General features: G+C 54.5%; 2 protein-coding genes across 22 annotated transcripts; one reads left to right on the forward strand and one right to left on the reverse strand.

The window, feature by feature from the left end:
* Positions 1-2,015: 2,015 nt before the first annotated feature.
* Positions 2,016-17,983, forward strand: ATXN2L (ataxin 2 like). Of its 21 annotated transcripts, none has more exons than XM_056138741.1 (24): positions 2,016-2,349; positions 3,689-3,725; positions 4,053-4,109; positions 4,190-4,261; positions 5,152-5,302; positions 5,630-5,754; positions 7,927-8,018; positions 8,269-8,469; positions 9,816-9,991; positions 10,159-10,269; positions 12,160-12,372; positions 12,447-12,518; positions 13,529-13,599; positions 13,777-14,072; positions 14,152-14,221; positions 14,683-14,829; positions 14,915-14,987; positions 15,075-15,262; positions 15,882-16,011; positions 16,093-16,214; positions 16,386-16,598; positions 16,685-16,928; positions 17,078-17,237; positions 17,483-17,983. In XM_056138741.1, exons 1-23 carry the CDS (start codon positions 2,045-2,047, stop codon positions 17,230-17,232), a joined length of 3,321 nt encoding a protein of 1,106 aa, XP_055994716.1. In that variant the 5' UTR covers positions 2,016-2,044; the 3' UTR covers positions 17,233-17,237; positions 17,483-17,983. The 21 variants fall into 21 exon arrangements, with proteins under 21 accessions (XP_055994716.1, XP_055994717.1, XP_055994731.1 ...); XM_056138742.1 differs by having other exon boundaries at positions 17,506-17,983; XM_056138756.1 differs by having other exon boundaries at positions 16,685-16,874; positions 17,201-17,237.
* Positions 17,984-22,001: 4,018 nt separating this feature from the next.
* On the reverse strand, positions 22,002-25,479 carry TUFM (Tu translation elongation factor, mitochondrial). The gene is made up of 10 exons (XM_056138840.1): positions 25,156-25,479; positions 24,856-25,050; positions 24,338-24,504; positions 24,090-24,194; positions 23,823-23,987; positions 23,584-23,716; positions 23,399-23,503; positions 23,153-23,304; positions 22,948-23,067; positions 22,002-22,342 (listed from the first exon to the last, which is right to left on the reverse strand). The coding sequence occupies exons 1-10, from the start codon at positions 25,196-25,198 to the stop codon at positions 22,169-22,171; spliced, it is 1,359 nt and encodes a 452-aa protein (XP_055994815.1). The 5' UTR covers positions 25,199-25,479; the 3' UTR covers positions 22,002-22,168.
* Positions 25,480-25,969: the final 490 nt, after the last annotated feature.

Here is a 25,969-nt window from a genome sequence, read left to right on the forward strand (position 1 = left end):
GACTTGTTGTTACTGTGTCTGGCATATCGAATACGTCACGAGGAGCTTGCCAGGCTCTGCCGTGAGGGTGAGATACTCTCGGTAGCTTGCCGGGCTCTCCGAGAGGGGCGGAGGAATCGAACTGGGGTCGGCCATGTTGGCTGCGTGCAAGGCAAACACCCTACCGCTGTGCTATCGCTCCAGCCCCTGCCCTCCTAATTTTATGGTCCAGCCATGGTGGGATTTTTATTGTTGTTGTTTTTGGGCCACACCCAGACTGGTTCAGGGCTTACTCCTGGCTCTGCAGTTAGGGATCACTTCTAGCAAGGCTCTTGGGGGAACAAATGGGTTGCCAGAGCTGCAACCTTGGTTGGCGGCCTACAAGGCAAGCACTCTATCCACAGAACTGATGCTCTGGCCCAGTGCTTAAATTTTATTATTTGGTCATATCCTATTGCCCAGCCTCGATACCCTTTCTCCCAATGCTGCTTTCCTATCTGCTCCTTGAGCTCTGAGCTTCATCTAATAGATCTTATCTCCAGTTTGAACTACTTGAGGGCATTTAGTGGTTTAATTAGTTTTATCAGAACTCTGCAGTCTGTAGTCCTAATGCTCAGCCATTTTGCATGCCAGCTACCTCATTGTGGGGTTTAGGGCATTAGATTTTGAACCAGTCTTGGGAAAACTTGTACCTTTAGGCAATCCCTTTGTTAACACAACTTCAAGATTCATTCTAGGGGTAGAAGAAAAAAAGTCATTTAGGTTTAATTAAGAGGCTGCAGTCTCCCCTTTATTTTTTCTTAATTCTTCCTGGGGGGAGGTTGTTTTATTGCTTTTGGGTCACACATGGTGGTACTCAAGGATCAACCTCTGATGGGGCTCAAAGGACCATCAGGGGTGCTGGGGGTTTGAACCTGGATCGGCAGGATGTAATGAAAGGTCTAAAACCCCGTATTATCTCTCCAGTACCCCAAACAGTATTTTAAGTTCTGGGGCCACTCCCAGCTACGTTCAGGGCTTACTCCTGACTCTGTGCGCAAGGATAACTTCTGGTGGGGCTCAGAGGATCGATCATATGGGGTGTCAGAGATTGAATCCAGGTCGGCCGTGTGCAAGGCAAGGAGCCCTGTCCGCTGTTCGACCTCTCTGGCCCAAGAGGCTGGAGTTCCCCCGAGCACAGCCAGGAGTAAGCACGGAGCACCAGAAGCGTGGCCCCCAAACCAAAAGAATAAAATAATTATGGGCCCGGAAAAAAAAGTGCACGCGTGGGATGCCTGAAACCTGGGTCGAAGCCGGCGCCGCGAGTAACAAGAGTCCTCCTAAGGCCAGGGAGGCGCTGCCCGGCGCCCCAGACGCCCCCCGGGGGGAGGCTCAAGCCCCACCCCGCGCCCCTCCCCGGATCGGCCTGCCCGCTCGGACGGCCGGCGGGCGCCCGGCGCTCCCTCCGCACGTTTCCCCCGCCGGGCGCGCCCCGGGATTTTTTGGCGCCCAGACCCCGCCCACGGGCGCCGGGCGGCGGAAGCACTGCACGTCCGTGCGCCGCGACACCTCACCGCTGCGGAGGCATCCCGGCGCGCCGCCGGCGGCCGGGGCGGGGCGGCCGGCCCTTCCTTCCGCGCCCGGCTCCTCCCCCCGCGCCTCGCACGCTCATTGTGAAGCGAGCGCGGCCGCCCGGGCTGCTGCGCCGCCGAGGCCCCGAGTGCCCCGGCGCCCGGCCTCTGCCTTTCTTCCCGCGCCCCTCCCCCGCGCCCCGCCGCCCCGCCCCGCCGCGCCGCGCACGCGCGCCAGCCCGGCTCGCGCCCTCTCGCTCCGCTCCGGCCCGCGAGACCCCCTCCCCTTCCGCCTCGCGGCGCTGCCTCGCGCCGCGCCTCGGCTCGCCGCCCCGACCCCGCGGGGCTGCCCCCGCCCGCCCGCCCGCCCGCCCGCCAACGGCGGGTCCGCGGCCGCCCGAGCCCCTCGCTTCCCGCGCCCGCCCGCCCGCCCGCCCGCCGAGCGGGGGCCCGGCCCCGGCCTCCGCGCTCGCTCGCTCCCTCCCTCCCCGACGCCCCTTCCGGACGCTGCCATCATGTTGAAGCCTCAGCCGCCACAGCAGACCTCCCAGCCCCAGCCGCCGCTCCCCGCGCCGCAGGCCGTGGCCCGCCGGCCGCCCGGCGGCTCCAGCCCGCCCAACGGCGGCCTCCCGGGGCCCCTGGCGCCCGCCGCGGCGCCCCCCGGGCCGCCCGCGGCCGCGCCGCCCTGCCTGGGCCCTGCCGCCGCCGCCGCCGCCGCCGGGAGCGGGCTCCGCCGCGGCCCCGACGCGCTCCTGGCGCCGCCGCCGCCGCCGCCGCCGCACCAGGACCGGCCGGGGGCCGCGGCCATCGGCAGCGCCAGGTGAGCAGGGAGGGCCCCGGGCGGCCGCCGCGAGGGGAGCGGGCGGAGCGGCGCGGGGCGCGCGGGGGGTGGGGCCCGGCCGCCCCCCGCCCGGGGCCCGGGCCCGGCGGCCGGCGGGGCGCATCCCGCCGGCGCCGTCGCAACGAGAACTGGGGGGGGCGAGGAGGTGAGCGGGGTCCCCGGCTCCATTACCACGAAGGGTCTCGCGGTCCCCGGCTCCAGCCAATGGGGAGTCAGCGGCGGGAAGGGGTCCCCGGCCGCAGCCAATGGAGGGGGGGCGCGCGGCCCACAGTTGGGCCAATGGGGAGGGAGGGACTTGGGAGCGGGGCGCTGCCTCCCCCTCGGCGGCGCGGGCGGGGGGCGGAAGCGGGCCGGCCGCGAGCACTGCGGCCCGGGAGCCCTCTGCGCGCGCGCGCGCGCCCGCCCGCCCTTCCTGTGCGTGCGCGCCGGGCCGGTCTCATGACCCGCGCGCTCGGGAGCCCGGGGTAACACTCGGCGCGGGCGGGGGGCGTGCGCGGAGGGCTTTTCCCGGGGTCGCGGCGGCGGCGCGGAGGACGCCCCGGAGGGCTGCGGAGCGGCGGCTCACGCAGGCGCAGTGGGCCTCGGCCGTGGGAGGGGGCGCTCGGAAGAGGCCCGCGGCCGAGTGCGCAGGCGCAGACCGGGCGAGGCCTCCGGGTGGGACGGCTTTTGCGGCTGCGCTGACCCCCAGCCCCGCCAACGGCCCCCTCTGCGCCCTCCGCAACTGCCGGTTACATCAGCCGGCGGGGAGATCTGGGTTCCCGGGCGATTGTTGACGCCGACGCCGCCCTCTCCGCCGGAGTGGGTAACCGGCCGCAGGAATAGGTCGAGAAGCGGGGGTGGGGGTGGGGGGCCGGCTGGAGGGGGAGCCCGTCCTCCCGGGGCGCCGGCCTAAGGCTGCAGAAAATGATTGTTCTTGTCTGTCTGGGAGGTGATCCGTCACAGCTAGGTAGACCCGGGTCTGTACTTTTACCTTTGGGGTGTGTTAAAGATGATTGAGTATTGTGCCGTTGGTTTAGTGGGAGCATGAAGTCCTGTCGCCGTGGAAAGTAAGAGGACCATTTTGAGTTGGCGCTCTAAAGCGGTTGACGACCCTCGTGGGTTGAAGTTATTTTACTGGCATTTGGTGGCAGTGTGTGTGTGTGCTGGTTTTGAATGCCTACTCCTATTTTTCTTTTACGAGCCTTTGAAAATCTTGCTTGATTTGTGACCTAAATCAGCATCTGGGCATAGTTGTGGCACTAGGTTACTGTCACCTTTGAAACTCCACGGCAAAGGGAATTGGGCAAAATAACTAGTTTTCCATTTCCTTCTTTTTTAGGGGACAAAGCACTGGAAAGGGACCCCCCCAGTCACCGGTGAGTGCTTACCCCTGTCCCACCTGAAAGATTCTACATGAGAATAGGGCAGATTGTTTACAAAAACAATCAGGGGCTGTTGAGATAGCATAGCAAGTAGTTGCTTGCGGTTGCTTGCCGTGCACAGGACCCACCCTGGTTTTTTCTCCAGCATCCCACATAGGTCCCCCAAGCAATGCCAGGAGTGATCCCTTAACACAGCCAGATGTAGCCCCCGACCTAAAAATAATCAGAAAGGCAGGGCGCTCTGTACATTCGAGGACTAGGATTGTGTTCTTACACATTGTGAAGGTGAAGGGTTTACTATTTCTCCCTCTGTGTTGACAGGTGTTTGAGGGTGTCTACAACAATTCCAGGATGCTGCATTTTCTTACAGCTGTGGTGGTGAGTAGATACCCTTCAGTTTTGAGGAACGCAATCCATTGCTTAGCTGAAGTCATAGCTAACTTTTCTTGCTATCCCAGGGCTCTACTTGTGACGTGAAGGTGAAAAATGGTACCACCTATGAAGGTATCTTCAAGACTCTTAGCTCTAAGGTTAGTATACTGAATTTAGCTTATTCTTGGAGTTGCAAGGAAAGAGAATGAGGCAGACTGGGTGTCCTTGGGCCACACCCCTTGGTGCTGGGGGTGGGGGTATGTTCGTAGTTCTGACCTGCAAAGTGATATAAGCCGTAAAAGGCGAGGTGGGGGGGTGAATTTGAGAGTACCCCAGTGTTTACTTTTTTTTTTTAAGTGAAGCAAAATAATTTTGTGTGCATACCTGGTGATGCTCAGGGCCTACTCTTGGACTTGCTGGGGGACCATATGGGATGTCAGGGATTGAATCTGGTTGGGCCAGGTGAAAGGCAAAGGGCCCTACCCGCTATACTATATTTCTGACTCCTCAAAATAGTTTTTCTTAAAGGAAATTTAGATGTGAGGGGAGAGAAAAAGGAACGAGTGTTGAAAATAAAACATGAGTTGGGGCTGGAGCTACAGTATAGCCCGTCGGGCACTTGCCTTGCATGTGGCTGACCGAAGTTCGATTCCTGGCACCCCATATGGTCCCGCAAGCCCACCAGGAGTGATTCCTGAGCACCACTGGGTGTGGCCCAAATTTTTTAAAAACATGAATTTAGAAGTTTGATACTTTTGCTTAGTTTTGTGCCTCACATGGAAAAGATAGTGCACATGAGGTAGTGATGTTGGGGGAATCATATTTTTACCTTCATTTTTTTTGATACAGCAAGCTACCGAGAGTATCTCGCCCGCACGGCAGAGCCTGGCAAGCTCCCCGTGACGTATTCGATATGCCAAACACAGTAACAACAAAGTCTCCAATGGAGAGGTTACTGGGCCCGCTCGAGCAAATCGATGAACAACGGGAGGGCCTTTACCTTTTTTTGATACTGACCCTTGGCTGTTCAAAAACTCTCCTTTTGTAGTTTGAACTCGCAGTAGATGCTGTGCACCGGAAAGCATCTGAGCCAGCAGGTGGCCCTCGTCGGGAAGACATTGTAGACACCATGGTGTTTAAGCCAAGCGACGTCATGCTTGTTCACTTTCGAAACGTTGACTTCAATTATGCTACTAAAGGTACTGTTCAGATTTACTCTGTCTGAATGGAGGGCACCTTTCTACTGTATGACTTCTTCAAAGGATCATGGTTGGGTTTTCTCCTTGATAGGACATAATACAGTGGGATAACTTCAGCACATGTTGTGATTTCTTTTTAACGTCCTTTGTTTGCACCTCTTTGCTCCTTTTGAACTGTTGCATGATGTTCTTCGTGCCTCATCTCCCTCAACTATCTCACAGAAGAACACATAAGTTATTCTTCGCTCCTGAGCCGGCTCCTGAGAGGGCGCTGGAAACTCACTTGAAATGATAGCTTATTGTTAATGTTCGATTCTGTTTCTGCAGACAAGTTCACTGATTCAGCCATTGCCATGAACTCCAAAGTGAATGGAGAGCATAAAGAGAAGGTGCTTCAGCGCTGGGAGGGGGGCGACAGCAACAGTGATGACTACGACCTGGAGTCTGACATGGTACATGTTTAACCCTTGCCCCGAACCTGTAACTGAGGAGCCGCTGCCTGACCATGGCTGTTGACGTTTTGATGTTGGAACCAAGAGTTGCTCTGGAGGGGTTGGGAAGAGAGGAAATGCCTGAATTATTTCCTTGGGGGTGGGTGGTGAAGGTCTCCACACCCAGCGGTGCTCAGGGCTTGCTTTGAGCTGGAGGGGTATTATAGGGGGTGCTGGGGATTGAATCCAGCTGTACGCAGGGCAAGTGCTTTACCCATATACTGTCTCTCCAGGCCTTCACTATTTTATTTCCTTCTTGATGGTGGCCAGTCCAGATGAGAGGGGTATAGAAAGTAACAAAAATATCAAGTCCTTTATATTTTTCCTGTTCTCTGAACTTAATAACTGTAAGCAAGATTGAGTACTGTGTGGACATTTTCTTTCGCAAAGCAACTATGATACCTTTAAAGTTTTTTCATGACAAAAAAAATGGGGTTGGAGCGATAGCACAGCGGGTAGGGCGCTTGCCTTGTACGCAGCCAACCCGAGTTTGATTCCCAGCATCCCATATGGTCCCCTGAACACTGCCAGGAGTAATTCCTGAGTGCAGAGCCAGGAGTAACTTACCCCTGAGCATCGCTGGGTGTGACCCAAAAATCAAAAAAAAAATTCCTCTTGAGTGAATATATCGTGAAAAGCTGGATTATTGATTGTTGTGGTCAGGGGACTGTATGTGGTGCAGGGGATCACACCTAGGTCAGGCATATGCAAGGCAAGTACCCTACTTGCTGTATGCTCTCTCTGGCGCCTGCTTTGATAAGCTGAATTTACACAAATTTACTTGTTGAATTTTACATGTTTGTGCGTTATCTCTTTAATTACTGGAGGGTTTTTGGAGAGAAGGGGTGGCCACGGAGCATACCCAGCTTTACTCAACGCTAACTCCTGGCCTTGCGTTCAGGGATCACTCTTGGTAGGCTCAGCGACTACATAGGGTGCTGGGTATCAAACTCAGGTCAACCATGTGCAAAGTCAGCACCGTACCTGCTGTCCTCTCTGGACCATGGTACTGTTTCTATGTACATTCACGTGCATAGTTCCCACGTTGAGGATAGAATAACATCCTCACTGGTGGTGGTATTCTACTGTTTAGTGGACTGGGATGCGGCTTTATGATAGCACAAATAACGCATCAAATGGTTGAGGCCTCTTAAGTTCTTGTCACCATAAAGATAGGCAGGGAATGTAGCTCAGTGGTAGAACACTTGTGTGTGAGGCTCTAATTTGATTATTGGCACTATAGAACAAAAAGACAGCAAATTTGATTATTGGCAGTACAGAACAAAAACAAAAAGACAGCAAGTTCTAAACAATATATACATAGCGCCTTTTTGAATTTTTAGAACTTGGATTCTCGTGCAGATGTGCCAGAATTTCTCTTCCATAAACCTGGAAATCATTTGTTGGTCTTGTTTTTGTTCATTTTGGGGCAACACCCAGCTGTGCTTAGGACTTAACTCCTGGCTATTCAGGAATTACTTCTTGCGGATTCTGGGAACAGTGTGGGGTATTGGGTCAGCCACATGCAAGGCAAACATTCTTCCTGCTCTACTATTGCTCAGCCCTTTTCGTTGTTGGGTCTTAACATTAGCCAGCTAATACTGTAGTTTGTAGTACTTGTTAACTTGCACCAATACTGTTCTCTGCTTCTGGTTTGGTAAGATTTTATTTTGAGGGGGAATCTACATCCAGCAGAGTTCAGAGCTTAACCCCTGTGTTCAGGAATCAAAGATGGGTGGGCTGAATGCAAGGCAAATATCTGCTGTACTGGGGCTGGAGTGATAGCACAGCGGGTAGGGCATTTGCCTTGCTTGCAGCCAACATGTCTGACACAAGTTCGATTCCCAGCACCCCATATGGTCCCCTGAGCACCTCCAGGAGCAATTCCTGAGTGCATGAGCCAGGAGTAACCCCTGAGCATCGCCGGGTGTGACCCCCCCCCCAAAAAAAAAAAAACTGCTGTACTATTTTTCTGTCCTGATTTGGTCGGATTTTATTTTCATTTTCATTTTTACTTGAATTCCTGCCCTTGGTCAGGTTTTAAAAATGTTTCTCAGTTTGGTAAGAATGACAGATTGGTGATTTCCCTATTTGTGTTCTAGTAAGTATTAAGACATTCCTCCTCTTCCCTAGTCCAATGGATGGGACCCCAATGAAATGTTCAAGTTCAATGAGGAGAACTACGGTGTAAAGACCACTTATGACAGCAGTCTCTCTTCTTACACGTGAGTGTCTCAATACTTGGCAGGGCGTGCAGCTTGAAGTGTGGAATCCCAAAACTTGGCAGGTCTCTGGGTGGAGCATTAATGTTCATCCTTTTAACTGGTTTTCTGGTCTTCCCCTTAAATCCATGCCGGGTTGTTGAAGGGGGTTAAATTTCTCCCAATGCTTGAACTGGTGATTGGACTAAAGAAAAATTTTTTCCTTTTTCCTCCCTGGCATTGGGATGATTTTGGTTGGTGGTGATCCTCTCAGGGTGCCCTTAGAGAAAGACAACTCAGAAGAGTTTCGTCAGCGGGAGCTACGTGCAGCCCAGCTGGCTCGAGAGATTGAGTCCAGCCCCCAGTATCGCTTGCGGATTGCCATGGAGAACGACGATGGGCGCACTGAAGAGGAGAAGCACAGTGCGGTCCAGCGCCAGGGCTCCGGGCGAGAGAGCCCCAGCCTGGCGGCCAGGTAAGGCAGGGGCAGCGGGACTTTAGGACCGGGACTAAGCTGTTTTGTTTTGTTATTTATTGTTTGGTGGGGGGGGGGGGCGGTGTCTAGGAACTTTCTGTACACTCCTGTGTGTACAGAAGCCACCATCCTATGAGATTGAGGTTAAAATGTAGTTACCAAATACTGAGGTTTGGGTGGTAGATTAACTTTCAGAATAAATAGCTAGGTAGTTTCCCTAAGATAAAGGAATTTAGGTGTTTGGGTTTTTTTTCCCCCCTGAACTTTGATATGTTATTCTTTGCATATTTATTCTATGTGTGGCTTATCAGAGCTTACAGAAATATTTATGGGACACTGTGGTGCTTAAGGCTTGTTCTTGTGCTCAGAAATTACTCCTTGTGGTGTTCAGGGGGACAGTAGGCTGTGCCTGGGATCAAACCTGGGTCTGCTGCATGTAAGATGAGCACCTTACTCGCTGTTCTTTCTGGCCCCGTACGTGATTTTTATTTTTTGGTTTTGGGGCCACATCCAGCAATGCTCAGGGATCACTCCTGGCTCTGTACTCAGGGATTACTCCAGGTGGTGCTCAGGGGACCATAAGGTATGCCAGAGATTGAGCCTGGGTTGGCCATGTGCAAGGCAAGCACCCTACCTGCTGTACTACCACTCACACATGGTTTTTAGGAAAGTTGTACTGGTCTGGGGAGGTGGCACTTGTGGGGCACATGCTTTGAATAGAGGAGCCCCAGGTTTGATCCCAGGTCTTATGTATGCATTGCCAGGGATCTAACCCAGATTGCCCCATGTGCAATGCAAGTACTGTACCTGACGTAATCTCTCTCCAGCCCTGTGATGGTACTCTTTCTCATCGCTCTGGAGGGTAGTGGAGTGTAGTTGGGGTGGTCAGCTCAGGGTTGACCCTACCAGGACCGTAAGTGTGTAGCCATAGAACTTTCTTTAGGAATGGTCTTCTGGGATCGCGTGAAATACCAGGTGGTAGGACGGGTAGGTTGGGACAGGAGGTGGACAGTGCCAGCTCCCTTCCCCCAAACAGGATGTCGGTCCCAGGACCTTACAGAAGGCATCTGCTCTTCTCTAGCCACACACTCAGCTAGGAGGTGGGCTGTGGAAGGGTCCTTTGTCTTTTCCAGTGTGGGTTTTGCGGGCTGTAGTGACTGTCGAGTGAACAAGTACTCTGCAAACTCCAGGCCTAGGTGTGACCCCTGGTACTGTCTGGCTCTGTGAGCTCCTCTAGCAGCAGCTTCTGGGCACAGCCAGGAGTAACCCCTGAGAACCACCTTGTGTAGCCCCCAAACAAAAACAACGTGTGGGTTTGTGCTTAACCTTCAAACTCTCTCCCCTAGGGAGGGAAAGTACATCCCTCTCCCCCAGCGAGTTCGGGAAGGTCCCAGGGGAGGAGTTCGATGCAGCAGTTCTCGGGGTGGCAGACCTGGCCTTAGCTCCTTGCCACCTCGTGGACCTCACCATCTCGACAACAGCAGTCCCGGCCCAGGTTCTGAATCGCGGGGAATCAATGGAGGTGAGTTGCAGCGCTGACTTGCTGACTTCTGGGGGGCAGGGGGGATCAGGAACTAGGGAGGATAATTGGAAGAATTTCAGTGCGTTGATGAAAGGATAATACTTTGTGGTCATGTATTAACAGGTACTATCTTTTCTTTCATAATTTCCATCTTAAACTATATGCAGGCCCTTCCCGCATGTCTCCGAAGGCACAGCGGCCTCTGCGAGGTGCCAAGACACTGTCTTCCCCGGGCAGCAGGCCTTCTGGGGAAGCGACTGTCCCACCGCCTCCTGCAGGTACAACTTCAGTGTTCTCTGAGGTGATGGGTAGGAATTTGGAAATATGTCCCTTGTTGGGATCAATGTCCCAGGATGGGATCATTTTACAGTAAAAAAAAAAATGTTAAAAGGGCTTGAATTTAGGATTATTAGTGAGCAATCCATGGCCTGCTTATGATTGCTTTTGGAGTGGGGAGGATTTTTTAATTTGGTTTTAGATTTTTGGGTCATACCTGGCACAGCTCAGGAATTACTCCTGGAAGTGCTCAGGGAACCATATGGGGTGCTGGGGACTGAACCCATGTCCTCTGTGTGCAAGGCAAACGCTCTATCCTGTACTGTAGTTTCAGCCTCTGGGGGATTTTAAAAGCACTTTTTAAGCATTTTTCACTCTTTGTATTCACAATGTGTAAAATGAAGCAGAGTGTAAACATAAAATGCTATATGTCAGTCAGCTTCTTAAAACAACCCAATTCAAAGGAAGAAGATTGTATATGAACAGTAATTACCAGTGCTTACAGCTGACGATTAGGATTTTTTTTTTCTGTGAATTTTTTGTTCTGTTTTAGACCATAGAGAGGTACACAGTTACAGCGTTGTTCGTGATTGGGTTCCAGCCATATAATGCTCCAACACCTGTTCTTTCACTATTTCCCACCACCAAGGTCCCCAGTTTCCCTCCCGCACAGGTCTATCTCCCCACCCCCCCGCCCTCTTGTTTTTGGGGCCACACTTAGCTATGCTCTGCCTTACTCTTGGAATTAATTACTCTTGACTGCAGTGCTTAGGGAAGCATGTAGGGCACCGGGTCTCAAACTTGGGTCAGCTGTGTGCAAGGCAAGTGCCTGTTTGCTTTTCGTTTGGCCCCATTCAGTGTTTTTTGGGGGCGGGGGGAATCACTCCTGATGGTTCTCGGGGTTTACTCCTGACCCTGTGTCTTGGGATTACTCCTTGCAAAGCTCAGTAGATGAGATACGGTGCCGGGGATTGAACCTGGGTGGGCCGTGTGCAAGTCAAGTGCCCTGCCCTGCTGTTGCATCGCTCTGCGCCCCTTCCCCCAACTCCTACTCAACTGTTTTTTTTTTTTAATGTAGGAGTATTGCTATTTATTCAGCCATTAATTAGTCTGATTGAATTGTGCATGAATTCCACTCAACTGTCTTTTGTTTAAATGAGTTGTCATTATTTTAAAAGAAGAGAAATAATAGGGGGGAATTTTTTTTCCTGTTTTTGGGTCACATCTGGCGGTGTTCTGGGACCATATGGGATGCCGGGGATCAAATCTGGGTTGACTGCTGGAAGGCCGGCGCCCTCCTCTGTGTCCTACCTCTCCTGCTCATCAATTTTCTTTTCAAATTAGAATCGCAGCTAATGACTGCTCCTCTAAGCATTCCAGTCATTGATGGTGCTCCAAGGCGTGTTGTTTGCCTGTGTGTGTGTGCCTATAGATTTGCAATTCTGTATTTAAAAATAGGGTGAAGTGGGGCTGGAGCGATAGTAAGGTGTTTCCCTTGCCCGTGGCTGACCTTCGTTCCATTCTTGGCATCCTATGTAATCAGCATTGCTGGCTGTGGCCCACAAACACTCCCTCTCCCCCCAAAATAGGGTGCAGTTGTTGGAGAGAAGTAACAATCTTTAAGGTTCTTGCCTTGTTCGTGGCCAACTCGGGTTTGATTTCTGGCCCTGCATATGGCTCCCTTTGCCCTAACACAAGAGGCTCAAGACCCTGAGGTGTGGCCCCCAAACAAAAGCAGTAGAGTTTAAAGGTGTTGATGGAGGGTTTGCCTTGCCTGTGGTGTGACTGGGTCCAGTCCCTGGCTCCAAAAAAGGGGGAGGGTAAACTTTGTGTTACTCTAGTAAGTCTTCTGTGTACCTGTTGCTTATTGGCCAGCAGTAACCATCGTACAGCTCTCCCTTTTCTTCCAGTGGGCCGGATATACCCGCCTCGTTCACCCAAGTCTGCTGCCCCAGCCCCAATCTCGGCTTCGTGTCCTGAGCCACCTATTGGTTCAGCAGTACCAACCTCGTCGGCTTCCATCCCTGTGACAACATCCATCGTGGATCCTGGAGTCGGTGCCATTTCCCCAGCTTCTCCAAAGATCTCGCTGGCCCCCACAGATGGTAAGAACCGGAAAATGGCAGGTTGTGGGCCGTGTGGTTCTAGACAGGATCTTCAGCTGTGTTCTCTTGTTTAGTGAAAGAACTACCAGCCAAGGAACCTGGTAGAACCCTGGAGTCCCAGGAATTGCCACGGATAGCTGGCAAAGGTAAGCTGCCCTTTCCTCCTCATACTAACGCAGGGACTGCTCCGGGCTCTGAACTCACTTTACTCCTGGTGGTTACTGGGGGACTGTGTGGAGTGTTGGGGATTGAGCCCAGCTCATACATGGTATGAGCCTTGGGAAAGATGTGCTGGGCTCAGAGACAGGCACATGCTTTGGTCATAGGGACTCTCCGGGATAACTCTTAATTCTTGGGGGGGTCACTTGAGGCCATGCTCAGTGAGTGAATCTTGGCTCTGGGTATTGAATTCAGTCTTCGTTATGTGCAAGACAAGTATCTCAACTGCTCTGTTAGCTCCCGGCCCGGAGACCCAATGTCTTGCCAATCATCTCTCCCCCTGTATTTTTGGCTTTTTGTCTTTGAGCTACACCCAGCAATGCTTAGGAGGCATTCCTGGCTCTGCACTCAGGAGATAAGTTGCTCCTGGCGGTGCTCGAGGGACCATTTGTGATGCCAGAGATTGAACCCAGGTTGGCAATGTGCAAAGCGAACGCCCTACCTGTTGTACTATCTCTCCCACATTCGTCCATCCCTCGCCCCGCACTTTCTTTGGTGGGCTACTCCTTCCTTGGTGCTCAGGGGCTATGTGCTGCAAGGGATCTAAGGGGCGATTTTTTTTTTCTTTTGCGTTCAGAACATGTGTTCTATTTTGTTTTCTTTCCTGAACAACTAACAGTACTGAGGTCTCATTCCTGGCTCTGTGCTCGGGGATCACTGTCGGATGTACAAGAAAGATCATACGGGGTGTTGGGGATTAAACCTGGATTGTCCACATCAAAACAAATACCTTTCCTACTGTACTGTGTTCGGGCCCTAACCCTGTGAGCTGTGTTCCTGGCAGCCCTTCTGTCAACCTTGTGTTACTCGTAATATTTCATGGGATTTTTCAAAATTCTCTTCGCTATTTTCTGTGTTCTTTGGGCTGCTTGTACTCCAGTTTCCTTTGCGGGGGAAATGTTTTATTTATTTTTCACTTATCCCTGTTTTCTCATAGTCCCTGGACTGCAGAATGAACAAAAACGCTTTCAGTTGGAGGAACTGAGAAAATTTGGGGCTCAGTTTAAGGTAAGGGGAAAATGGGAACAATCTAGGACATTAGTAGGATAAAGCAGTGAGGGTAATTGGTGGCTTTATATACGTGACGTAGGCTCAGAGGGCTGGAGGGAATGAGAGAAGCAAACAAGGATGAAGGAATGAAGCAAACAAAGGATCTGGACCAACAGAACTGTCTGTTTCTTCTAGCTTCAACCCAGTAGTTCCCCTGAGACCAGTTTGGATCCTTTCCCCCCTCGGATCCTAAAGGAAGAGCTCAAAGGGAAGGAGAAGGAGGTGGATGGTCTGTTGACTGCAGAACCTATAGGGTCCCCAGTCTCCTCCAAGACAGACTCCGTTCCGGATAAGGAGGACAAGCCACCTCTGCCATCAGCTGGAGGCCCCGAGGGGTCAGAGCAACCCCCAGCGCCTTGTCCAAACCAAACTGGCAGCCCCCCCGTGGGCCTTATCAAGGGAGACGACAAGGATGACGGCCCTGTCGCTGAGTGAGTGGGGTTTGGGGGAAATCAGGGTGGGCGTCAGGAAAGAAGAGTGGCAAGCCAGGAGGATTTGTTTTTCTTCCAGACAAGTGAAGAAATCAACATTGAACCCTAATGCCAAGGAGTTTAACCCCACAAAGCCTCTGCTTTCTGTGGTAAGTACGGAAAATGGGGTTTGTTTTCCACAAAGGAGAAAGGTCGAGCGCATTTGACGGAGGAGGGAGAGAGGAGATGCTGTGAAAGTGGAGAAATAGGAATTGGGGTGGTTTGTAGGAAACACCTGGGGGGGAGGGTAACGGAATTGTCATAGTGTATACGGGTTTCTCCGTGGGGCTAGCACTTTGCTGGGGAAGTGTGTTGCATGGGGGAGTTACAAGCAAGGGTTTTGGACCTGCGAGACTTGACAGGTGATCTTGAACAAGTCAGTTAAACCTCGCTGCCTCAGTTTCCTCACCAGTTGTTTGAGAGCTTATTTCCTGGAATTCCCGGATGTGACGATTGAACAAGATACGTTGTAAAATGTGTATGGTCTACAGCACTCTGTGATACTGTTGATGTTAAAAATGCAGAAAGTGGAATACCAAAAAATACTTACATGTGTTCTGGTCTTTTACAGAATAAATCCACCAGTACCCCAACTTCTCCAGGACCCCGGACTCATTCAACTCCCTCCATCCCGGTGCTGACAGCAGGCCAGAGTGGACTGTATAGTCCCCAGTACATTTCCTACATACCTCAGATCCACATGGGACCAGCTGTTCAGGTAGGGCGCTGGGTCGGCTCGAGTAAGAGTCTGGGTCAGACTGAAGGCAGGACAAGTTGAACGACTTCGCCTCATCTGTCCCTAGGCACCACAGATGTATCCATATCCTGTATCCAACTCAGTGCCTGGACAGCAGGGCAAGTACCGGGGAGCGAAAGGTGAGCAGGGGCAGGAGGTCCGTCTGTGGACAGCTGCCTGGTACATAGTGGCAGGAGGAGCTGGAGCTGTGCTGTTCTCCGTTCCAGGCTCCCTGCCCCCTCAGCGCTCGGACCAACACCAGCCAGCCTCGGCACCTCCCATGATGCAGGCGGCCGCCGCTGCCGGCCCACCTCTGGTGGCTGCCACTCCTTACTCCTCTTACATCCCCTACAACCCACAGCAGTTCCCAGGCCAGCCAGCCATGATGCAGCCCATGGCTCACTACCCCTCACAGGTAACTCGGCCCAGTAGGGAGACAGCGTGCAGAACCCTGCCAAGGTGCTGGGTGGGAGGCAGACAGGTTGACCCTGTCATCCTCACAGGGCCTGGGTTCCTGTTTTTGTAATTGGGAGTTGGGAAGGTGCCTTGCGAGCAGTGCTTGGACCTGGGAACCACCACTGGTGATTCCTGCCCTGCAGGCTGGGCAGTTCAGGCCGGACACAGGAGTGCGTTGCTGCTTGGGCACAGTCGGGGTGGCAGTGTACATGGGTGCCAGGGATGTCCGCACTCCAACCCTTTGGAGTGCATTGGGTTTTTTTTTCCCCTTTGACAAATGTGGGTTAAAATCCACTTAGGTTTCAGAGCAATAGCACGGCATGTATTGCACACTGCTGACCCCGGATCAATCCCTGGCACCCACTATGGTTCCCCAAGCCTGCCAAGTGATCTAGAGCACAGCCAGGAGGCCCTACGTAGAACCGGGCATGACCCAAAACCGCCCCAAAATGCACTTGGAAGAGTGTTGCGCGTAGTTGGGCCAAGGCCATAGGAGTGCTTGGCACAGATCATTGGACAGTAGGACGTGTTGGCCAGGTTCTTTGCCATGCTAACCACCTGTTTCTCTGTATTCCCAGCCGGTGTTTGCCCCCATGCTTCAAAGCAGCCCCCGCATGCTGACGTCTGGGAGCCACCCCCAGGCCATTGTGTCATCCTCCACTCCTCAGTACCCCTCTGCAGAGCAGCCCACCCCCCAGGCCCTCTATGGTGAGTGTGGTGTATGCGCGGGCTGGGTGCGGCGCCTCCTAACTGTGCACAGCTCTGACGCTCTCCACCGTTTCTCCTCAGCCACTGTTCACCAGTCCTATCCGCACCATGCCACGCAGCTCCATGCCCACCAGCCGCAACCGGCCACCACGCCTACTGGGAGCCAGCCCCAGTCCCAGCATGCGGCCCCCAGTCCCGTCCAGGTGCCTGCCGTGGGGGATCAGAGTGATGGGAGGGGAAGGGGTGCCTGGGCGGGGGAGCGGGGGAGCGGGGGAGCGAGGGAGCACTTCCCAGCCAGGAGGATGAGGGTCGGGGTGGTAGACCTGGGTACCAGATAAGTGGGTGGCACTTACCCTTCCCCCTCCCCCTGACAGCACCAGGCGGGGCAGGCCCCACACCTGGGCAGTGGACAGCCACAGCAGAATCTGTACCACCCAGGGGCCCTGACAGGCACGCCGCCTTCTCTGCCACCGGGACCTTCTGCCCAGTCCCCTCAGAGCAGCTTTCCCCAACCAGCCGCTGTGTATGCCATCCATGCCCATCAGCAGCTGCCCCACGGCTTCACCAACATGGCCCATGTTACCCAGGTAAGAGCCCCTGGGTGACCCACTTCCTCGGCTCTGCTCCTGGATTCCCGGTGTTCCATGTCCCGATTCCTTTCTGTCCTCTGCAGGCCCATGTCCAAACTGGAATCACAGCAGCCCCGCCCCCTCACCCTGGGGCTCCCCACCCGCCCCAGGTGATGCTGCTGCACCCACCCCAGAGCCATGGGGGCCCCCCCCAAGGCGCGGTGCCCCAGAGCGGGGTGCCTGCACTGTCAGCTTCCACACCCTCACCCTACCCCTACATCGGACACCCCCAAGGTGAGCAGCCCGGCCAGGCGCCTGGATTTCCAGGAGGAGCCGATGACAGGATTCGTGAGTTCTCGTTAGCTGGGGGAATTTGGCATGGCAGAGCTGAGGGGCTGCAGGTGGGGCAGGAGGCACGGGTTCTGGGCGGGGAGTGAGGGGTCGCGGAGGCAGGGCCGTCCCACAGGGCGCCCGCCGACCTGCACCTGTCTGTGAAGTATGTAGGGTGGGCAGAAGCCACAGTCGCCGCCGCCAGGGGCTTGCTCCTGGCTCTGTCCTTTGCTTCCCTCCGTCCTCGCTCAGTTGTGATCCAGCAGCCCCCCTCCCCACTGCCTCCCCAGCTCTCAGTGACCCCGACTGTCTCCTGACTTAGCCGAGGTAAGGTCAGCGCAGCAGACAGGGCCAGGCTGGGTTGTGGGGGGCTGAGCTGGGCACTGAGGAAGGGCACTGGCTCACTGGGAAACAGCGATTGCTCTGTGCTTCTGACAGCCCCGAGACACCTTGAAGAGACCGCTCCTACCCAAACGCCCCGCCCCGCCCCGCCCCCACTGGACGGCTTTGTGTGAGGGGACAGCTGCTTGGGTTCTAATGCTCCTGCTCTCTTCTCTTTCCCCTCCAACCAGTTCAATCTCATCCCTCCCAGCAGCTCCCCTTCCACCCCCCGGGGAACTGAAGATTGTCCTGGCCGCGACCTGAGACCTCCATGAGTGGAGGGAAGAGTGATCTATGTCTCTCCCCCAGCAGCTCGGACCATTCCCAGCCTCCCAATCCCCCTTTCCCCGGGGAGCTGGGGAATTCCTGTCAAGCACCTTGAATGGGAGGGGCTCAAAGTGGGCGGGGCCGGGGTCCAGCGGGGGTGGGGGGTTCCTGCTCTGCCCCTGCCCATCCCCCCATCTTGCCCTCCCATCCTCATCTATTCCCCCGCTGGAGACGGAAGATCTTTTATTTTCTATTATTTATAACCTCAAACTTGGGCCCCCTGTTCTTTCTTCCCCATTAACTTGAGAGATCAGCGTGAGAGACAGACAGATGCCCCACGAGGATGGTTGGACAAGGACTTTTACTTTTTATTACATAAAAATATTAAAAAAAATTAAAAAAAATAAAATTTTAAACTAACTTAACCTGCCTATAGTTTTTTCTTGAGGGAATAAAGATAGTGGGGCTGGGGTGATAGAACTGCAGGTAGGTGTTTACCTTGAATGCTCCCACCCGGGTTCCCTGCCCTGGCGTGCCGTGTGGTGATCACCCACGTGATCTTGAGCAGTGCAAGGCGACCAAGAAGAGAGAAGCTTGCTGTCTGGAATCTTGTGGGGCTTTGTTGTTTTGTTTTGGCATACCCAGCAGTACCCAGGAGTGCTCCTGGTGCTCAGGGAACATAAGTCGTGCCAGGGATCAAACCCAGGCACATGCAAGGCAGGTGCCATCTGCTGTACTCTGGTCTAAAGTCCCTTGTGAATTGCTTTGAGAATGATTTGGGGGTTTGGATTTTTTGTTGTTGTTTTTTGTGTTTTGGGTCACACCTGGTGATGCACAGGGGTTACTCCTGGCTCTGCACTCAGGAATCTCTCCTGGCGGTGCTCAGGGGACCATATGGGATGCTGGGAATCGAACCCGGGTCGGCCGTGTGCAAGGCAAACGCCCTACCCGCTGTGTTATTGCTCTAGCCCCTCGCCTTGAGAATGAAAGAACGCTTGAGTGGTCATGGTTGAACAGGTTTGACTGGGGGTTCTTGGGTCTGTGTGTGAGCTGTGAAGACAAAGCTGCAAATTGGGATTGGGGAAGAAGGGGGCTAAACAGTCGGGCTTAGGAAGGAGCAGCCCGGGAGTTATAGGTGGAGTGAGGAGGACCAAGTGTGGGATAGAGAACTGTGTTTCAAAGGTGGTTTTTTTTTTTTTTTATTTGGTCCTCAGAATTTTGTCAGAGTTTGGAGCTCTTGGTTTTCTTTTTGTTTATTTTTTGCTCATACTCAGCGATGCTCAGGGGTTACTCCTGGATCTGCACTCAGGAATCACTCCTGGCATTGCTGGGGGACCATATGGTAAGCCGGGGTAGAACCTGGGTCGGTTGCATGCAAGGCAAATGCCCTCCCCACTGTACTATCACTCTGGCCCCAAGGAGCTCTTGATTTTCTTGGAAGACAGGAATTGACAGACGTGTGAGGAGGGTCTGGTGCCTCCTGGTGTTGGCAGGAGTGTTTCAATTCTGCATTGTTTATCTTGGAGATTCTGGGGCTCAGATCCATATGCAAAAAAAATTTTGTTACACCACTGAGCCACATACTGCTTTGGTACTTTCAATCTGGACAAAGCCAGAGAAAGCTGGCCGAGACTACTATGGAAAGAGTAAAAGGAGGAATTCTCAGGTTGTGAGGGTGGATCTGGGAATTGATCACGGGTTTGAGGAAAGGAGAGTTCCATAGAGGTGAATAAAAGCATACAGGTCTTTAACATACAGCATACAGGTTTTGGTTTTTAGCATACAGGTTTTTAACAACTGCTGTAATGGGCAGGCGGGGGCATTAATGGAAGAAAGGCCTCTGAATTGGGCTTGGTCATTTGATGTTAGGTAGATCTAGGTCTGGGGTACTGAGGCCAGATAGCAGAGGTTACTAGGATTGTTGTCTTGGTGGGTGGGTGGGCATGCCCAGCAAGGCTCGGGGATATCTCCTGGCTGGCTTGGTGGGGCCCGTGGGATGCCGGGAATAGAACCCAGGCTGGGCACGTCCAAGTGCCCACCTGCTATACTAGCTGTCCAGCCCCATGGTGGGCGTCTTGCTGCTTTATTGAAGGATTGCAGGTTGTATCTTTATTTCACTCGTAAAGGCAGAAATGGGGGCCAGGGATGGTCAGTAGGAAAACTCATGCATGAGACTGGAGCCCACCCCTGGTACTTGAAAGAATGAAAATGCAGAAAGGGAAGAGAACATAGCCTTCAGTCAGTTCGAACGATCTTTCAGCCTTACTTTTCCTAGGGTATAAGTATGTTCTATGCTTGGACAGTGTTTGGGGTGTCTGTGCACTCCATCCAGGTGCTCAGGGTTTCATGTGGCTTCAGCTCCAGAGACCAGGGTCTTCCACATGCAAAGCATGTGCCTACAGCTGAAGGCCCTGGCCCGGGCCACTGCTAGACTCCTCCCGAGTCTGTCTTTGTAACCTGCTCTCTTGACTTTTTTTTTTTTTTTTTTTTTTTTGCTTTTTGGGTCACACTTGGCAATGCTCAGGGGTTACTCCTGGCAATTTACGAGTGAAATAAAGGTACAACCTGCAATCCTTCAATAAAGCAGCAAGACGCCCACCATGGGGCTGGACAGCTAGTATAGCAGGTGGGCACTTGGACGTGCCCAGCCTGGGTTCTATTCCCGGCATCCCACGGGCCCCACCAAGCCAGCCAGGAGATATCCCCGAGCCTTGCTGGGCATGCCCACCCACCCACCAAGACAACAATCCTAGTAACCTCTGCTATCTGGCCTCAGTACCCCAGACCTAGATCTACCTAACATTGAACCAGGGTCACCTGCATGCAAGGCAAATGCCCTACCCACTGTGCTATAGCTCCAGCCCTTGACTGACTTCTTCTCGAAAAGGAAACAGGTTCTGAATCTTGCAAGACAGCTCTCGCTTGAAATCGAGCCCAACAGCCCATCTCCGGTCATTTGTAAGGACTTGTCACGAGTCAAGTTCGGGAGCCAGAGTGATGGTATAGCAGGGGGGGCATGTGCCTTGCACACAATGACCTGGGTTTGATTCCCAGCATCCCGTATGGTACCCCAAACACTGTCAGGAGTGATTCCTGAGTCAGCCAAGAGTAAGCCATCACTGGGTGTGACCCAAAAAGGAGAAAAAAAGTCAAGTTGGAAGAGGGTGTCCATTACCTACTGAGTATCTTTTTTATAAAAACTTCTTGGGGGGTGATGAGCATTTCAACTCATTTCAGGTTTTATTAAATTATTTTACTCTGTTGCTTCCCTCTCCATTTTAAGTACAAGTATGCTGGGTTGGAAATGAAATACCGTCTCAGTAATCAGTGTAAATGGGGAGCTAGAACAGCCTCATTTCAACCAAAAGGGGAAGTGTGTTTTGCACTATAGCTAAATGCATGCTGGTTAAGGTGATAACCAGATCTCTTTCTGGTAACCAGTAATACCTACTGAAGCATTTTGCTAAGCGATCACAGAAAGCTCATATATCAGCTTTTTCCTTTGGCTTCTTTCCCTTTGTCAAGTTATAGCATTACTAACAGCTTTTAAAAATAGGAGCAACCCGAAAGCTTTATAACTGCTCTCACAGTGATTCAATAAATAAAATTATAAAAAATTAAAAAAAATAGGAGCAAAGACTTGAAACCCTGGCATGGCTGTACCCAAGCACTACTGGGAGTGACTCTTAAGTAACGGAGCTGGAAGTCCAAGCACTGAGGGTAGCACCAAAACGAAACAAGGATCTCTGGGGTCAGTAAGGCTCAAGTGGTAGAAAAGACAGAAGACCCAGTCCTGCATGGTTCCCTTAGGATACCAGATGGACCCTGTGAGCTGACTTGACCCGCCCCCTCCTCTGCCCCTTTACCCTTAGCTGAACCAGAGAATGTTTTCTTTTTGGGTCACACCCAACAATGCTCCGGGGTTACTCCTGACAATGACAGGGGGACCATATGGGATGCTGGGGGTCAAGCCCGGGTTGGCGGCATGCAAGGAAACGCCCTCCCCACTGTTATTGATCTGGCCTCCAGAGAACTGTCTTTGGAAAAAGCTTACTCCTGCCTCTGCACTGAGGCATGAGTCCTAGCAGGCTCAGGGGTGCTGGGGAGCAAACCTGGGTCAACCGTGTGCAAGGAAAGTGCACTATTGCTCTGGCTCCAGCGAGAGAACTACGGAGGCTGGAAAGGGTGAATTCAGTTTATCCTGAGGGGCCTACGTGCAGCGGGGGCCAGGGATCACTCTTGGTAGCGGAGCTGGAAGTCAAACAGATCAGCCACATGTAAGGAGGTGCCTTCCTGCCTCCAGGGTCTCTCCAGCCCCACAACTCAGCTTTGGGGGCAACTCCCAGACTGATATCACCTGTGCTGGCCTTCAGCTGTTTTTACACACCTGCATCCTCTCCGACTTGTACGAAAGACTCACAGGCCGGCTCACATATTCACAGAGGTTTATTGCCCCATCTCCCCGGGCAGGACACCTAGCGCCTTCACGCAGGCCGCCACGTCAGTCTAACTGCACTCTACCAGGCTGCAGCTGTACCCAGGGAAGGGGCACCAGAGCAGGGCCAAACACCGGCCAGCATGAACGCGAGAGTCTGAGCTGAGGCCCAAACTCAACTCCACTTGATGTTTTTGTCGTCTTCAGTCATGGCGGGCGTCTCAGTGACCAGGCCTGTGCCAATGGTTCGGTTGCCATCTCGCAAGGTGAAACGCTGGCCTTTTTCTAAGACCATTGGCTGCCGCAAGATCAGCGTGAGCTTCAGGTCCTCCCCAGGCATGGCGAGCTCCTGCAGGGGGCAGAGAGGGCCATCAGGTGCTTGGCCGTCAGGGTGCCTTCACCCGTGACTGGCTACCCAGGCTAATGCAGAAAAGACAGTAATGATTCCGCACATACAAAGGCAGAGGGGCTGAGTGTAGGTGTCAGGGTGCTTGCCTGCATGCAATTGGCCCGGGTTTGATCCCAGCACCAAATAAACATTCCCTGAGCACCAAGCCAGGAATGGCACAGCTGGGTCTGGCCCCACCCCAAGCAGAAAAGTATGAGTGTTCCTAATTCAAATAAATGCTCGAGGAACTTTAGCTTGCACAGGCTTTTTAGTCACTGGACCAAAAGATGTGTAGAACTGCATTTCATATGCTTCTAAATATTTTGGACATTTACAGGCATACTGGAAAACCCTATTCGGGGAAATCTCGGCGGGTAATGACAGGTATTGTTATTTCCGCCTCAGGAACAGTGGATCCTAAATCCAGACTCTTTCACCACTGGTTTGCCCAAACTCATACACCAGCACCTCTACCCGAGGAAAAGTAGCCCACGTGCCCTTGGGAGGGAGGCAAAGCTGGTAATAAGAGTGCCTCTCCCTGCCACCCGCCCTTAGGCCCACAGTACCTTCCCTGGAGGCAAGAGGACACGGCAGGCCATGTCCCACGTCAGGGAGAACATGAGAGGCATGAAGTGGGACACAAAGGGCTTGTGGCGGCCACCCTCCTCCTTGCTGAGGATGTAAACCTAGAAGAGAACGACAATGGTGGACCCAGGCTGGGCTCCCGCGGCCTGGCTGCAGGGTCCACGGGGCTCAGCCTGGAGGCCTCACCTGGGCCTCCACCTTCTGATGGGTCTGGACAGAACCGGGCTTAGCCATGACTAGGCCACGCCGAAGGTCCTCCCGCTTCAAGCCTCGGACCAACGCGCCAAGATTATCTCCTGCCTCGGCCCTCTCCAGGCTCTTGTGGAACATCTCAATGCCTACAGAGCCGAGAGAAACGGATGCAGGGGAGTCCCAAGGACGATAGGAGGCCCTCCTGGAGCCAGTCCCAGGTCCCCAGCTTCCTTTCCATACCTGTCACCACAGTGCGAATGTTCTTGCTGTGTCCCAGGAACTCACACTCATCTCCCTTCTTCAAGATGCCACGCTCCAGTGTTCCTGTCACTACAGTGCCCCGGCCTGGGAGTAGGACAGGACATGAGGGACTCTGGGCCAGGCTGCTAGGAAGAGGGATAGGCTGAGGTAAGCACGGTCCTCACCAGGTATCGAGTAGACAGACTCGACGGGCAGCAGGAAGGGCTTCTCCAGGTCACGCACAGGCACGGGGATGTAAGTGTCTACCGCATCCAACAGCTTCTGCACAGACTTCACGCCGAGCTCAGGGTCTCGTTGCTACGGTGAGCGGTAGCAGAACTCAGTCATTTCCATTTCACAGCCCTTATTTCCCTTATTCCCCTCCCCAGGATGCCCACCCGGCCCCTGCCACGCCTAGCTCTACCTCAAGGGCACAGAGGGCAGAGCCCACAATAACTGGGGTCTCCTCCCCTTTGTAGCCAAACTCGGTGAGCAGTTCCCGGATCTCCAGCTCCACCAGCTCCACCATCTCGGAATCCTGGACGGCATCTGCCTTGTTCACATACACCACGATGTGCTCCACTCCAATCTAAGCGAGGGGGGGGGAGACGGCGGCAGAGGGAGCAGAAGTTGGTATCCAGTGGCCTAGCTGCCCAGCCTGTCTTTGCCACCTCTCCCCGGCGCCAAGTACCTGTTTGGCCAGTAGTAAGTGCTCTCTCGTCTGGGGCATGGGGCCGTCATTGGCTGCCACCACCAGGATGCAGCCATCTAGCGGGGCAGTGCCTGTGATCATATTCTGAGTGGGGAGCGGAAGCAAGCAAGGGTCAGAAACTGGCCCACCGTTCTCAGCCATTCCCAAACCAGACCTCCTGCAGCTGGAGTATCTTCAGACCCTCTCCACAAGTCCCACCAGGCTTCCTGACAGCAGGCAATGCTCACCTTGACATAATCTGCGTGCCCGGGGCAGTCTGTGTGGGCATAGTGGCGGGCTGCTGTGCTGTACTCCACGTGCGCAGCATTGATGGTGATACCTCGGGCTCGCTCCTCCGGGGCATTGTCAATTTCCTCGTACTTCTTGAACTTGGCCCCACCTCCCTCTGCTAAGACTAAGGGCGGGAAGAGAACACACCTCTCAGCGGATTCCGGCGGCAGGGGTGCGGCTACCCCCGCTTCCACCTGGAAGATGCAGTGCAGCGACCCCGCCCTCCTTCGCTCCCCACCCTCGGCTGCGGGGGTGGAGGAGCCAGAACTGTTATACGTAGGTAAAGTGTAATTAACTCAGGGTAAAGGGCGGCGAGACCGTTTTGGACACTGATACATGCATTACAAAGCTCCTGCCTCCTGCACCTTCCAGGCGGCCGCGCGCGCGCGCGGGGACCGCATCGACCGTCCACGGGCCACGCTGCTGGCCCCCGAGCCCTCCTGCAGGGCCCGCGCAGCCGGGCGCCCCCGCTCACTTTTCGTGATGGCCGCGGTCAGCGTGGTCTTGCCGTGGTCCACATGGCCGATGGTGCCCACGTTCACGTGGGGCTTGTCGCGCACATAGGTCTTCTTGGCCTCCACCGCCAGGCCACGGCACAGAAGGGGCAGCGCCGGGGCCCGCCGCGGCCGCAACAGACCCTGCAGCAGAGGGGTCGAGCTGGTGCCCAGCCCTGCAGGGGCAGCGGCCGCGAGTCAGGGCGCGGTGGGAACGCGGGCCCCCAACCCCACGACCCCCACGTGTCCCCGGGCCGCGCGCCCCCTCCCGGGGCCCTCACCGCTGAAAAGGGGCGTCGCGCGCAGCAGCGTGGTGGCCGCCATCTCGGGGGTGCTCGCGCCGGGGTACCGAGTACAGGGTACCGGGTACCGGGCACCGGATGTCGCGCGTGCAGCGAAGAAAAGGGCACTCGCGACCGGAGGTCACTTCCGGCGGAAGTGAGTCCGGGAGGGCAAGTCTGGGCGCCTCTAGCCACCAGTTTCTATGCCCATCTCGGCCGACTTCCGGGTCCGGGACAAGACGTCCAGGAAGGTAGGTGCTGGTGTGGACGAGGCGGAGACGGTGGAGGGTTTCCACACGCCTCGGGCTCCGAGGCGCTCTGGCGGCATCGGCGAGGGGCCTGGTGGGGGCGGGGGGGGGGTGCACTAGTCCAGCGTCCCACAATGCACCGCTGTCGCAAAGGCTCATGGGCTTTGTAGTTCCCGGGGCGCTGCGCGGGTTTGCCCCTGGGGTGGGAGTGCCGTGTTACTACGCCGGGGGCTGAAGGTTGCTGGGCCTCACCTCCGGGAGGTAAGAGCGACCGGCGTGGGCAGCTCTGGAGCCTCCCAGCCCCCAGCCCCCGTGAGGGTCTGGGGAGCGATCAGGTGCAGCTGGAGGTTAGGACCACAGCCTACGGCCCGGCCGGAAGGAGCAGCCTCCCGAGCTCCCCGATGCGGCGTGAGTGGGACCCCCCTGCCCCCCGCCCCGCCGAGCCTTTGTCTTCTTACCTGTAAATAGGGAGATCCTGAAATCTGGCCCCGAGAGGGGCAGGAGCTAAGCAGGAGGGGGGCAGGGGGCGGCCCCGGTTGCCCAGCCCACCTCTAAGCGCCAGTGCC

Source organism: Sorex fumeus, unplaced genomic scaffold (genome assembly GCF_029834395.1).
Source record: "Sorex fumeus unplaced genomic scaffold, SorFum_2.1 ptg000130l, whole genome shotgun sequence".
Lineage (NCBI taxonomy): Eukaryota > Metazoa > Chordata > Mammalia > Eulipotyphla > Soricidae > Sorex > Sorex fumeus.

Coding starts and splice junctions, on each gene's coding strand:
- ATXN2L (XM_056138740.1), top strand. CDS start 2,045: ATGTTGAAGCCTCAGCCGCCACAGCAGACCTCCCAGCCCCAGCCGCCG. Junction 10,270..12,159: donor TGTCCCACCGCCTCCTGCAG/GTACAACTTCAG, acceptor ACCATCGTACAG/CTCTCCCTTTTCTTCCAGTG. Junction 15,263..15,881: donor TGGCTCACTACCCCTCACAG/GTAACTCGGCCC, acceptor CTGTATTCCCAG/CCGGTGTTTGCCCCCATGCT.
- TUFM (XM_056138840.1), bottom strand. CDS start 25,198: ATGGCGGCCACCACGCTGCTGCGCGCGACGCCCCTTTTCAGCG. Junction 24,505..24,855: donor GACCGCGGCCATCACGAAAA/GTGAGCGGGGGC, acceptor TCCCGCCCTTAG/TCTTAGCAGAGGGAGGTGGG. Junction 23,068..23,152: donor ATCAGAAGGTGGAGGCCCAG/GTGAGGCCTCCA, acceptor GTTCTCTTCTAG/GTTTACATCCTCAGCAAGGA.